General features: G+C 39.5%; 1 protein-coding gene across 1 annotated transcript in view; it reads right to left on the reverse strand.

Moving 5' to 3' along the window:
• Positions 1 to 1,485: 1,485 nt before the first annotated feature.
• Positions 1,486 to 15,610, reverse strand: part of Hsepi (D-glucuronyl C5-epimerase) — a 241,519-nt gene continuing 227,394 nt past the window's right edge. The window contains exon 13 of the mRNA XM_068392346.1: positions 1,486 to 4,293. Coding sequence (XP_068248447.1) covers positions 4,020 to 4,293 — 274 coding nt within the window. The 3' untranslated portion in view covers positions 1,486 to 4,019. The remainder of the gene's footprint in view (positions 4,294 to 15,610) is intronic.

The raw sequence follows: 15,610 nt of genomic DNA on the forward strand, positions 1-15,610 counted from the left end.
TAACAAACTTATTTTCATCACCAAATTTTCGTAGTTTATAGAGACCAAATTTCTAATCCTGATGGACCTAAGTTTACTTAACTATTTCCTCACAGACTTCAATTAACTTTTTTTTTTTTTTTAGTTTACCCAAATTCCTTTTTTATTTCACAAATAGCATTTCTTAATTTTAATTTTGTTTTATTTTTCTACGTAGAACTTAGTAGTTTACAACTGGAACTGAGCTAGAGGAATATCTATTCCATTGGTTTGGTCTTGGTAATGTGTAGTTGCCTTCGATAAACGTTTTTTATATTCACCATAACTGTCAATGTGTACATTATTTCTAGACAGTTAGTGGAATATTATATTGAAGACAAATAGAATTTCTAATTGAGCATAATAGAAAAAGGATGTATACTTTATTACGAAAGAAAATACGAAAGTAACTCGAAGATGAATTTAAGAAAAAATAGTATTTATGCCCTTTTTTCAGTTTTTTTAATATCTATTTAACTTGATAATTATATCTTCAGTGGTGGCTTTTGATAAGTACTGTGGAACTGCAGCACCACTATTTTTATTTGATATTATTGATAATATACAATATAATGATATCTTTCTTTAATTCTTCCTTTATAGTTGTACAATATATAATCCTTAAGCTTAATGTCGGTAATAGCTACTTCATGCGAAAAAAAAAAGGGGGTGTTTGGCTGTTGAAGAAGCTACACGCAAGTATGAGCTGAGAGGGAGAGAGAGCCGTGTCATTCCCACAGTGCCGATGCTGGCGTGTTGGTGGAGGGTAGTTATTTTTTTTACTCAATGGGTGTTGTGCTTGAAAACCATGCACAATATTCTTGAATGTAATAAAATGTATAATCAGATTATTATCCTATTTCCAGCTATTTTATTTTATCAATTTATTTTAGTTTCTTTTATGATTTTTTTTTGGGTTTTCTTGATAATTACCATGACTACAGTACAGGCAGAACACTGCTTTTCAACAAGGAAAAATATAAAAAACTTTAAAAGCACTATGAATTTGAAGACTAAACACTTGCAATGCTTTCAATGGAGAAAAACATTCCTCAGTTGCCTGTCATCCAGAAATCAATGAGAAAATAAATCTTTTTGTTCAAATTAAAACAAGAAAATTTTATTTAATCTTTAATTGAATGAATCCAGCTTGAACAGCAACAATTTAGATCATGGAAAGTAAAAATGGTTCGATTTTGTTTTTTAAGATTCTATCTATTTCCTGAGTACATTTTCTTAGGTCTGTTTGTTTCCTTCCACGCACTCTTAAAACAAGGGCTACAATTATTTTTAGCAGCACCCACACTGATTTAACCCACGAGCCGCCACTGTATACCTTACAATAAAATAAGAGGATGAGAAAGATAAAGTTACATCCTGAGGACAGCAATTCTTGGTGTTTTCTGGCAGCAAGGTGCCATTTGTCAATTCCCCCTCCCCCCCACCCTGCCTCCCTTTTCCCCCCCTGTGATGCTAGCCATTCTTTTTAACATTTCCAGCAGTCTGTTTACGAATTAACTGCATACATTATCAATGGAAATTGGACAATTAGTTTAATCTACACTCTATATTAGGACATCACAAAATGATGATAATGTAAAGGATTTTTAAATTACTAAAGGAAAACAAAAGGTTACATAGTGATCGGTTTGTTTACATTTTGACGACAATTAGTCTACACCTTAAAATATAAATCTATCACAATTAGATCAATATTACTAAATTTTTCCCAGAATAAAAAACAATGTGAGCCCGTCATTATAGGGATATTCCGAAATCCAAAAAATAATCCAAAATCAGAAACACTTCCGGTCCAAAGAATTCTGGATAAGGGATGTATAACCTGTACTACATAAAAATAAAATGTTCCCTCAAAGTAGACAATAGGTTTTAGCATGATTTAGAAATCCCAGGATTTACTCTTACGTCTTCTATTTTATTTATACAATAAGTTAATATATTATTAAAAATTAAATTTAAAAAAATATTTTTACAAATTAGGAAAACTGATGGAAATAAACATCATTTTCTTATGAGATAGATTTGCAAATTCCTACTAACATATTGTATCATTATGAGAATTTTTTAAAAGAAACATGTACCTGAAATATAAGTTTCAAGTGTAATCTAGAAAATTTGCAGAAAATATGATGCCTGATAACAAAATTTTTCATATCACATATCAATATGAATTGCAATTTTGCAAATAATGAATAAAGAGCATTTCAGGATATACTCTTAACTAGGGTCAAATTGATGGAATGTCATACAAATTCCTAGAAAACTCATTCACAGACTTCTTTAAGAACACCACAATTTAGGATAAGTTATTTCAAAAGGGAAAAAAATTAGGTATAAATAAAGATTATTAATTTGAAAGTTTCCATAAACTAGGAACCTCTTTAAATCTTCTGTGAAAAAGGACATTGATTTTCCTTTGCTTAACTACACAGGAAAGTATATTAAGAATCATTATTACTTCAATAAAAATGTGAAAATGATTTACCGAGTATATTTTTCAGTGATACCATAAAATTACCAATAATTTTCTTTAATAACAGTTCTGAAAACAAGGCCCTTAAGATTATATACATACAGAATCAAAACCAATGGGTTAAAGATGATAAAAAGTATGGTAAAAAAATGGCCTATTACCAAACTGCCACATACAGGTACACCAAGTCCACAACCAAGAGCATCCTAAATGCACAGTTAATGTGTACACTCCTCCTCTACTCTAATACTGGAAGCCCATGGAATATTAAACTGCAATGCAAATATAAAGAACTTGCTTTAGAAGCAGAATAACTCCTTGGAAAGAAATACAAAATTATAAAATAATACTGTATTACAAATGATTAAACAGATATATGCATACAGTATACTTTAGGAAAGAAATAAGCAATATAAAAAATACAATTTCTAAACAGAGATTTTTAACTCCAAAAAAAACTGAATTTGTATACATCTGAAGCACTAATACAAGCAAAGTTCTGTTTGCAAAGCAGATAATTCACGTAGGCAACACGTCACAATCAACTTGCTAAAGTATATACTGTATCAGTGGTATCAAAAAATAAAAGCTGAATTTCTAATCAGCAATCTGTAGATATAAGCCTTCATGAATGACTAATTATAGACTCATTTACAATTTGAGCTGTGGCCACAAGATTAATGGAAGATCATATGAGGATTAATGGCAGAGCAAGAACCCAGAGATTCCCTCCTGCACACAATACACTGAAGCTAGAAGTTCCTCCCCTTGGAACTTTCTAACCCTCACCCACTCGTACAAGATTTGTATTCACAAGTGGACCCGATTCACTCTATACCACAATATCACATAGCAAGGCAGAGTAGCTATAATAGTCTCGGATAACCACCTGTCTTTCAGGAAACAAGATCAATTCCATTATCCACTACTGTACAACAGATTCAAATCTTTACCAGTCTTGGTGCCATACTTAAGTTCTGAGACTACTAAAGCAGTAAGAAACAGCACCTTCAACCATGCTCAATGAGGATATGAAAAAATATAAACTACAAAGTATACAAGGTTACCAGATTGGAAAACTACCTTTGGAATAACTTAGTTAATAAATACAAGTAGTTAAAATTATACTGCCTACTTCAGAAAGCATGGATAAGATTTTTTTCTAAATGAAGGCCTTCACAGTAAATTAGATCTAAATCAATTACTGTATTACAATATCATTCTTATACACATAGATTTAAACTAACACTTTCTCAAGTACAGTTATACTTATCTGTACTTAGTATCACTGTGCCATGCAAGAGTAACAAGTTCTTAGTATAAATCTTCAGTGTGATGAAAATACCACAACCTTTAATAGTAAGAATAAATATATGACATTTTTTTTCCAGATAGTGATTATTTCTGGCAATTTTAAATTTCTAATAAAATTATACAGGGGATTTTGACAGTCATAGTATTGAAATAGCACAACCTATTTCATTTTTTTTACCACAGTGGCATCTGTTTAGTTATGTGAAGCTCTATGCCCAACCATATAATCCTTCCATCTTTGAGCAGTTGAAGAAATAACAGGATCAGAATCTATTGATGCCAAAAGTAGCAATTGTGTTATGTGAGTAGTATGGTAATCCCAGCGTGCTCTGTTTGGAGCGACGTGAGTTGTGAAATGGCGCAAATCATAAAGTGAGCCCCATCCTGTGTCAAATAGAGGCAATAACTTTTTCAGAGATGTCATGCCCTTGTCAAATAAGTCTCCACTGTTATTACTTGTTCCAGTTCTGAAATAAAAAAAAAATTTTTAATTTTAAAATTCTTTTATGATTAGTAAAGATTTTGAAAAATAACAATTAAAGTAAACAAATGTAGTGAAGTACAAATATTTTTCTTGCCTTCGATTTCACAAAGGAAGACGAAAATTAGTGTGTAAAATGGGCAGAGAAATTAAACTGAAGTATGAAGTCACAGCTCATGAGTAATGATTGAATAATTGCTAGTAGCCCTAGAAATCACTTTAACGATTTTTGTTAGCTACAAAGAAACCTTATATTGTAATGGATTAGTTTGGTTCTTATGAGAATACAAACATATGCAATACAGCCTGCTCTCACAACAATAGAGGTACTGTACTAGAAAAATAAAAAACCAATGAATATACACCTGGGTCCAGTATTTTCAAATAACTAAAAGAAATTCATTTGTGTGTCTTAGGCTTGACAGAAAAGACATGAAAGCAATAGTATTCATAGTCATATAAAACCACTAAGAAAAAAGGATTCACAGCAAATGCAGATCAGCCTTTGACAACAGATGCCACTGATCTGTGAACCATTCCCTTTGTGGCCAGAATGGAGCTATTAGTGTCATCTTGCTGTTCACATATATTCCTAAACTTGTTTCATACCTGTCAAACCACGGCAAACAGTGGAAATGATAGGAGGTAAAGAGAGCTTTTTTCACGCAAGGAGTACTAAAATATCTAGACCAACATCTCGTCACAAATGGGATAAGCAGTGGTTTGGAGGAACCTACGTTTTTGGGCTCAAGCCATGACGTCCTGATGAAGGTTCCTTTAGTAGCTTCCCAAGGGTATATATGACTACAGTGATATTCCCAGAGAATCACACCAAATGTTTATCTTATTATTATTATTATTACTATCCAAGCTACAACCCTAGTTGGAAAAGCAAGATGCTATAAGCCCAGGGGCTCCAACAGGGAAAAATAGCCCAGTGAGGAAAGGAAATAAGGAAATAGATAAATGAAGAGAACAAATTAACAATAAATCATTCTAAAAAAAGTAACGTCAAAACAGACATGTCACATATAAACTATTAACAACATCAAAAACAAATATGTCATAAATAAACTATAAAAAGACTCATGTCTGCCTGGTCAACATAAAAACATTTGCTCCAACTTTGAACTTTTGAAGTTCTACTGATTCAACTACCCGATTAGGAAGATCATTCCACAACTTGGTAACAGCTGGAATAAAACTTCTAGAGTACTGCGTAGTATTGAGCCTCAAGATGGAGAAGGCCTGGCTATTAGAATTAACTGCCTGCCTAGTATTACGAACAGGATAGAATTGTCCAGGGAGATCTGAATGTAAAGGATGGTCAGAGTTATGAAAAATCTTATGCAACATGCATAATGAACTAATTGAACGACGGTGCCAGAGATTAATATCTAGATCAGGAATAAGAAATTTAATAGACCGTAAGTTTCTGTCCAACAAATTAAGATAAGAATCAGCAGCTGAAGACCAGACAGGAGAACAATACTCAAAACAAGGTAGAATGAAAGAATTAAAACACTTCTTCAGAATAGATTGATCACCGAAAATCTTGAAAGACTTTCTCAATAAGCCTATTTTTTGTGCAATTGAAGAAGACACAGACCTTATATGTTTCTCAAAAGTAAATTTGCTGTCGAGAATCACACCTAAAATTTTGAAAGAGTCATACAAATTTAAAGAAACATTATCAATACTGAGATCCGGATGTTGAGGAGCCACCGTCCTTGACCTACTTACAATCATACTTTGAGTTTTGTTAGGATTCAACTTCATACCCCATAATTTGCACCATGCACTAATTTTAGCTAAATCTCTATTAAGGGATTCACCAACCCCAGATCTACATTCAGGGGATGGAATTGATGCAAAGAGAGTAGCATCATCTACATATGCAACAAGCTTGTTTTCTAGGCCAAACCACATGTCATGTGTATATAGTATGAAAAGTAATGGGCCAAGAACACTACCCTGTGGAACACCGGATATCACATTCCTATAATCACTATGGTGTCCATCAACAGCAACTCTTTGAGATCTATTACTTAAAAAATCAATGATAATGCTAAGAAACGACCCACCCACTCCCAACTGTTTCAGTTTGAAAACAAGGGCCTCATGATTAACACGGTCAAAGGCAGCGCTAAAATCAAGGCCAATCATACGAACTTCCCGACCACAATCAAGGGATTTCTGTACAGCATTGGAGATTGTAAGAAGGGCATCACATGCTCCAAGGCCTTTACGAAAACCAAATTGCAAACTAGGGAGTAGATGATTACCTTCAGCAAACCTATTAAGACGTTTTGCCAGAAGACGTTCAAAAACTTTAGATAATATGGGAGTTATGGAAATTGGGCGGTAATCAGTGGGACTTGAGCTACCACAAACACATTTACATAGAGGAGTAACATTACCAATTCTCCAACAAGTGCTAAAAGCTCCTCTTCTTGCTAACTTGCACAAAATAACAGATAACTTTGGAGCTAAGAAATCTGCAGTCTTTATAAAAAAACAAAGGAAAAATACCATTTGGGTCTACACCTCCATAAGCATCAAGGTCCATCAACAGAGCTTTAATCTCACAAGATCGAAAAGCTAAACTAGTTAGTTTAGCCTCAGGAAAACAGGAATGAGGAAGTTCAAGTTTTTCATTACTCTGTTTACTGTCAAAAACATCAGCCAAAAGGGTTGCCTTTTCCTTTGGACAGTGAGAGACTGAGCCATCTGGTTTAAGTAAAGGTGGAACTGTTGCATCTACACCAAAGAGTGCAGATGTAAGGGTAGACCACCATTTATGTTCCTGAGTTGTACCAGAAAGTGTTTCTTTTATGGTTAAATTGTACTCCTTTTCAGTTGAGGCATAAACTCTCTGAGCAAAAGCTCGAAGCTGAGTATAGTAGTTCCAGGTCAAATCTGATCTGTTACCCTTCCAAAGGTGATAGGCCTCCTGCTTCTCCAAATAAGCACGTCTACAATCATCACTGAACCACGGTTTGTCCTTCACTCGGTACCTTAGCACATGAGAAGGGATACGCCTATCAATTATGTTGACTAGATTCTCATTCAAAGGGACAACAGGATCTACACTATTATATTTTTCAATATTAAACTTACCCGATGATCATATAGCTGTCAGCTCTGCTGCCCGACAGAAAAACCTACGGGCGGAATACGCCAGCGATCGCTATACAGGTGGGGGTGTACATCAACAGCGCCATCTGTCAAGTAGGTACTCAAGTACTCGATGTCAACACAGAACCAATTTTCTCTCTGTCGTGCCACTGGCAAGACCTACTAAATACGCTGTTACTAACTGGATTTGTTTTCACAACTATTTGGTGAAGTACACTATTCCAGTTTTGAGCTTTCGCTATGCAGGGGTTTTATCTTCATTTCAAAACTTGAACTCGTTTTGGATAGATTTAATTATGGTGACAAAGAGAGTATGGACTCTCTTTCACTTTTAAATGGCCGACCCTTCCCTTAGACGGAAGTGTGTTTAGGTTTTTAGTAATTTTGCTTAACACGTTATAGATCTATATATTTTATATCTCTCCGCCTTTATTAGGCCTCTTCGATTAACTTTCCTTTTGTTATAAACATAAAAAATAAATTTTTATGTTTTGTTTATATGCGACCTTTCCTGATAGTAGGCGGTCCTAACTTGGAACCGAAGTTAATCAACGTTGAGCCCGTTATATCGTATTTAACCTTTAAAGAATTTAAAACTTTTTAAATTTAATGTTTTATGAAAGAATTTCTTTGATAGTCTCGTACTGTTTTCAAAGATGAACTAACGTTTAGTTTTTTAGTCTACGCAGTTGTTGACGTTCAGGACGTTCAACATGCGCTCTATCGTTACGATAGAGAGAGAGTGTATCACGGTTTCACTTTGCAGTAAGAGTAAACCGATTCTGGCGTTTCGTTCATTCTTTCTTAGCTTAAATGGTTTAAATTCTAAATTAAAGGAACTTTTGGAAAACCTTTCAGTTTTTTCCTTTAGCAAATAACATGTTTTGACGATATATAATTGGGCTCTTCTCTCAGGTGCGAAATCTAGAGAGAAAGAGAGAGATAGAGACGGAGGGAGAGAGAGGAGAAAAACCGTTTCGTTCAAGCGGGTAACGTTGTTCTCGTTTTACTCTCCTCCCTAGTCGCTGTAGGGGAAGAAGGTAAAACGTTTCTAGGGTTTTATTCTTGTTCCCAGGCTATGTGCGGTGAGAGATTGTAAACGTAGTTTATTTGAACTAGTGTTTAGTCTCTTTCCCAGCCACTGAATTCTTTATCTTTATATATACAGTGAACCCTCGCTACTTCGCGGTTCGACAATCGCGGATTCACCACTTCGCGGGGTTTTCCCATAACCCATATATATATACATATCGCGGATTTTCCGGAAAATTCGAAAATACCGCGAAATCTGAAGATAACCAAATACGATATTTTGTTACCTGTAATTCCATTAATACTGTAATTATAGTAATATCTGCTCTTACTGATTGTTCATTGCATTACATATGATATATAATTCAGCACAGAAAGAAATAAAACACGAAAAGAGAATGTGATCATACGATAATTCAGTACGTAGTAAAATTAAATCGAACATGAAACGCAAATCAGATGCAGTCATACCATATTAGAATGGTGTGTACTGTAATGGATGTGCTTCTTTTCCATGAATCTTTTGTATGTATACGTACGTAGTACAGTACTGCATCCAATAATATTCTTTGTTGCAAAAATCACATTTCGAATAAGTACTGTAAGCGTACGAGAGAGAGAGAGAGAGAGAGAGAGAGAGAGAGAGAGGCGTAAAATAGCGTACGTACGTAAATTTTTATTATTATTGTTATTATTATTATTATTGTTGTTGTTGTTAATAAAATTATTATTGTTATTATTATTAATCATTATTATTATTATTATTACTGTACAGTATTATTATCATTATTTATTATTATTACGGTATTGTACTTAATCTACGTACGTTCAGTGTGCGCGGGACATCTTCTATGAGTAACCAATGCACCATAGTACTGTATAAGACGGGTTGTGATTGGTTCAAGCGCTGATAGATGACGAATCAAAACTCAAGTTTTGTTATCTAGCCTGTGATTGGTGTTTTGCCCGCATCTTCTACCCGCAGCATCAAAGTTCTCGCGGGACTGCATCGTTCACTTTCTCTTTCCGCGTATTGCTGAGTAGACGTTCTTAAGTTTGTGAAGTTGAATCTGTGCTGTGTGCGACTGTTTTAAGTTGAACTTTTTGTTGAACTTTCTGTTACAATGGCTCCCAAGCGTTCTGCTTCTAGTAAGGCTGGTAGTGAGCCTAAACGCCACCGAAGAATGATGACGATAGCTGAGAAGGTTACGCTTCTCGACATGTTAAAAGATGGTAGAAGTTACGCGGCCGCCGGCCGCCATTTTGGCATCAACGAATCCACCGTTCGCTACATCAGGAAGGACGAGGCGAACATTAGAAAGACTGCTGCAATCACCTTTAGCAGATCAGCGAAGCGAGTCGTTACAACGCGTAATAAAACGATCGTACGCATGGAAGGTGCTTTAGCTGTGTGGATTGCCGACTGTCGGAAGAAGAACATAGCGTTGGATACGAACACCATCCGAACAAAGGCTTTGAGCTTGTATGAGAATTTTGCGGCAAAGGAACCTCATGACGACGATGGCGACCATGCTGAAGAAGATGATGATGTAGATGATCCTCAACCAGGGACCTCCACTGATTCCCAGCGTCAGAAACAACGTTTTTCCGCCAGCAAAGGATGGTTCGCGAAGTTTCAGAAACGCTTCGCCCTGAAAAGCGTTTCCCTGCATGGGGAGTCTGCTTCCGCTGACACTGCCGCTGCTGAAACTTACGTGAACCAGACTTTCAAGAACATTATCGCTGAAGGTGGATACAAGCCGGAACAAGTGTTTAATATGGATGAAACCGGCTTGTTTTGGAAGAGAATGCCGTCGCGAACTTTCCTGTTCAAAGAGGAAGCCAAAGCCTCTGGCTTTAAGGCATTCAAGGATCGCGTTACCCTCGTGATGTGTGGCAATGCTGCTGGATTTTTGTTAAAGCCGGGGCTTATTTATAAGTCGAAAAATCCTCGCGCTTTGAAAAACAAAAATAAGAATCTCCTTCCCGTGTACTGGATGCATAATCAAAAAGCATGGATTACGAAGATGCTGACCTCCAACTGGTTCCACCAGTGTTTCATCCCGCAAGTCCATGAATATCTCTTAGAGAAGGGCTTGCCATTCAAGATCCTTCTCCTTATGGATAACGCTGGTGGACACGCAACTGACCTGTCGCGTGAGGGCGTTCAGGTTGAGTTCCTGCCACCCAACACCACGTCATTAATTCAACCAATGGACCAGGGGGTTATCAGGGCGTTCAAGGCCCTCTACACGAAGAATACCTTGGCGGACCTCGTTGCGTGTGTGGATGCTGCCCAAGATGACGAGGATGAAGACTTCAACTTGAAGGCGTACTGGCGGCAGTACACCATAGCCACGTGCCTGCAGAATATTCAAAAGGCACTTCAAGAGATGAAACCTGCAACCGTAAATGCGAGCTGGAAGAAGCTGTGGCCCGATATTGTTTACGACGACAAGGGATTTACTCCGTCGGAAATCCAACACTCTGCAATACGGAAATCTGTGCAGTTGGCTGCCATAATTGGGGGTGACGGGTTTGGCGACATGACGACTGAAGACGTCGACGAGTTGTTGGACTGCCATTCCCAGCCCCTAACTGACGCAGACCTCGAAGACCTGACGAAATCGGCAAGTGAGGAAGAGAGTGAGGGTACCCAGGAAGAGACCCAAGAAAATGTAGAAGAAACGGGCTTAACATTAGAACGGCTCGCCAAGTTCTGCAACCATATGAAGGAGGCGAAAGAAATGTTGCAAGAGTGGGACGAGGATATGGTTCGCTCGATGCAATTCTGCAACAAGGTCGATGACATCACGACTCCCTACAGGATGCTCTTGGATCGAAAAAAGAAGCAGCGTCAACAACTTCCGATCACAATGTTTTTTCAGCCTCGCAAAAAAGAGCCAGTTCCTCCTGCTAGTACGCCTTCGGAAGAAATTGAAGAAGTTGAAGAGGTGTCCCAGGAAAAGACACCTCCGTCTGAAGAGACGTAAAATACTATCATTGACTGCACAGTAGAACACATCATCAGCTTCATCATCATCATTTCTACTGTGCAGCAAATTCATCGCCATCGTCATTCAAGTTTTTCTGGAACTTCTTTCGTGGTGAGTACAGTAACAATCTTTATTTTTTACTTTAACCTGTTTTATAGTTTAGTACTGTACGTACTGTATGCATTAAGTTAAAGGGAAGGTTTTAAAAGTCTACATGTTGTAACCTATCATATTTTTTTTGTTTAAAATTTACATTTACGTACGTAAAACAATCTCTCTCTCTCTCTCTCTCTCTCTCTCTCTCTCTCTCTCTCTCTCTCTCTCTCTCTCTCTCTCAAATTGTTTTCCTGCTTTGCTACGTACAAGTACTGTATAATTTATATTTGTAAGGTAACATATTTTGTAAATGCTTTGTACTGTAAATACTGTATGTACTGTATCATTATTTATCACTATCATCATGCGTGTTAAATGCCTTGTTTGTTCTGAGCGTGGTTGTTTACTGAGCGTACACGCCGTCGTTTCAGGCGGCGACATAAAGAAAAAGATTTCATTTGGAAGTCCTAAGAAAAATACGTAAACTAAAACATTGGTAATAAAAAAATCAACATACAGTACTGTATAATCAATATAATCGATGCAAAAACTAACCATACGTACATATATGTGTACACTAAATGAGTTTGTTTCTTCATTATGATCAGAGATGAACGTAAACAAAACATTGGTTGCCATTTTTTATCGTGCTTTTTAGGTGTTTAGGAAACACATGATATAAAATCGCCTTTAATATTTGTGCCTGTTTTAGTTTAGGGTGCTGTAGTACATGCATTAAGTGTTCTGTACATTACAGGGTGTAAAGGGTGGTTTGTTAACAGTACTACGTACAAGGGAAGGTTTTAAAAGTCCGAATATACATGTTAAATAAATAGGTAAATATGCTGTCACTACTTCGCGGATTTTCACCTATCGCGCCCGCGTCTGGAACCTATCTACCGCGATAAACGAGGGTTCACTGTATGTTTTCTGTTGCATTATACGACTGTTTTCGCAATTACTACCTTTTGAAGGGTAGGATTGCGTGTTTCAGGTAGAAATCAGTAAAAGTTTTGATTTCAGTGAAATAAGTGCAAAACAGAAAATCAAAGTGATAAAGTGATATGCGCAAAGTGTTACAGTGTTGCGTCCGAGGGTTCGTCTGTTCGTGCCTGTCGTTCACCTAGTCCGGGACCTCTTGCAAGCTCCCAAGCCCAGGGGAGAAGTAATGTCGAACGACTTATGGGTTCGTCAGGCCTTGATCAACGAACATACGTTTTTCCCTCCGTGGTTTCGGGCGTATCTACCCAAGATCGCCCCACCCACACAAAGACGAGAGAGCCCATTTACTTCTCGTCTGCGGAAGAGGTTTCTCGTAAGAAACCTTGGACCAAGGTCTCGCAGCTTATTAAGTCCAAGTCGGTCCCTTCCGCGCAAGTCCAACGGCCCAGGTGTAGCCACTGGGTCAGTTCGGACTCGCTGCAGTCTTCCGATGACTGCACACCTCCTAAGAGAGGTAAAGCGGTACCGCAACAGGCAGTAACACCGTCTGTTGCCGCACCTGCTGCTGTAGACCCTAAGTGGTCTTTGCTACAGTCTATGCAGACACAGTTAGCATCTTTTTTGCAGGAGTATCGTGCGGAGAAGGTTGACGCTGCACCCGTTAGCCTACAACCTACCACGGTTGTGCGCCCAGCAGACGCTGTGGCTGCCTGCTCCCACACTCCAGCTGTGAGAGCTCCTCCACCCATGCGCAGTCGACCCTGCCAGACGCATGCTGACGTTCACAGACGCACGGAACCCTCCGTTGACGTGCGTGTGCTACCACAACAACAGGAGGGTGGAGTTAAGCTGCCGTGTTTTGACACGGTGCGTCAGCCTCCGCAACCCACTGTGGTTACCGCCACTCGCCCGCAGCAGACTAGTCAGTCAGGAGTTGAGGCTTCCCCACACAGCTTTGGTTGTTGCCAGCTCACAGACTGTCAAGCAGTTACATAACGTTGCCTTCTGGTCTGCTACTTATGCACCAGTGCTGTATGTCCTCACGCACCTGTTGTGGTTGACAGTTCAGTTTTTGACAGTTCACAGACTGCCAAGCAGTTACATAACGTTGCCCTCTGGTCTGCTGCTAATGCACCAGTGCTGTATGTCCTCACGCACCTGTTGTGGTTGACAGTTCAGTTTTTGACAGTTCACAGACTGTCAAGCAGTTACATAACGTTGCCTTCTGGTCTGCTGCTAATGCACCAGTGAGTCCCTCACTGAGATAACCTAGCTTTTCTCGGACTAGGTTCCTGTAGATGAGAAAGTGCTGTTCTCCCTCCTACTGATATTCCTTTGAGGACTCTGTCATTTGGAGAGGAGCCTTAAGCTGCTTAGCCTCCTATGGACTTTAATTAAATCATGATGATTTTTTAAGGATCTTCGTCCGGATCTTGTAACTGCTGCTCCTCGTTCGCCTCACGTCAGAACTTACACTAGGCCTAGCTACTTCGAAGCCGTTGTTGTTAAGCTAGTGCTCTCTCGCTCTCCTGGAGAGCGTTACGTTGGCTAGGCGACTGGTTTTTGCACCAGGAGGAGTTTTAGGGATTCAGCCTTTGATTTCCCTTCTTTTAAACTGGCTTATAGAGCGAGAGTCTGATAGGACACGAGAGAAGTTCTCGGCTTGGGAGTTCATGCCTCTGCCCAGATAGACTTCTCAATTCTGGTAGACTCGCCCTGGCGCCTAGCCAGGAGACGCTCCAAGTTGTTTACAGGTCAACTTCTCAACTTTTGTGAGCCTTTGAAGTTTTGCTGTACTATTATGTCACACATAACAAGGCTTTCAGGGATGGTAAATGGTTCCGCCTCAGTCGCTAACCCCGTCTGTTGCCACACCTGCTCCCGTAGACCCTAAAGGGCTTTGCTGCAAGACATGCAGTCCAAGCTTGCGTCCTTGATAGAGGACTTAAATGCGGAGAAGAACCTTCTGGCCAACAACCTTCCAACCGGTTGGTTGTGCGCCCTGTTGACGCTGAGGTTACCTACTCGCGTCTGCCAGTTGAGGTGGTTCCTCCTTCTGGCCAACTACCTTCCAACCGGTCGGTTGTGCGCCCTGTTGACACTGAGGTAACCTACTCGCGTCTGCCAGTTAAGGTGGTTCCTCCACCGATGCGACCCAGTGTGGGTTGCCAGTCGCACGTTGACGTTAAGCGACGCTCGGAGGTGGTTGTTGACATTCAGGAAGTTCAACAACCAGCAGAGGTGACTTGTTGTGACGCAGTGCGTCAACCTCAGCAACCCGGTAGGGTGTTGACTGCACAACCCAAACAGTCTAGACAGTTTCGGGTTGACGCTGTACTTCCTCGCGCTCCCATGGTTGTTGACAGTTCACAGACTGTGCAGCAGTTCCATGATATTGCGTCCGGCTCCGTCACGCATCCACCAGTGCGACCGGATTCAGCGAGTCAGACGTTGCCCACTCCGTTGCCGTTTCCTCATCAGTTTCGGATGAGGAACCCTCTGATGAGGACGTTGCTGAACAAGACGATCAGCCCCCAGTCCTGCTATCCATCCAGAAGATGCTGAAGAAGGAACGCTGCCCAGTCAGGCTGTGGATGAGTCTGGTAGGGACACTGTCATCCGTGGATCAATTTGTGTCACTAGGAAGACTACACCTCCGTCCTCTTCTATACCATCTAGCTTTTCACTGGAAAAAGGACAAGACGCTAGAAGCGGTCTCGATCCCGGTTTCCGGAAAGATAAAGTCTTGTCTGACTTGGTGAAAGGACTATATCAACCTTAGAGAGGGTCTTCCCCTGACTGTTCAGACTCCCAACCACGTTCTCTTCTCGGACGCATCGGACGTAGGCTGGGGTGCGACATTAGACGGTCGGGAATGCTCGGGATTATGGAACTCGAGTCAAAGGACAATGCATTTCAACTGCAAGGAGCTACTGGCAGTAAGTCTGACCTGGAAAAGCTTCAGGTCTCTCCTTCGAGGCAAAGTGGTGGAGGTGAACGCGGACAACACCACGGCTTTGGAGTACATCTCCAAGCAAGGAGGGACCTACTCTCTGACATTGTACGAGATTGCAAGGGACCTCCTCACCTGATCCAAAG

The sequence above is a fragment of the Palaemon carinicauda genome, chromosome 18, assembly GCF_036898095.1.
Source record: "Palaemon carinicauda isolate YSFRI2023 chromosome 18, ASM3689809v2, whole genome shotgun sequence".
Taxonomy (NCBI): Eukaryota; Metazoa; Arthropoda; class Malacostraca; order Decapoda; family Palaemonidae; genus Palaemon; species Palaemon carinicauda.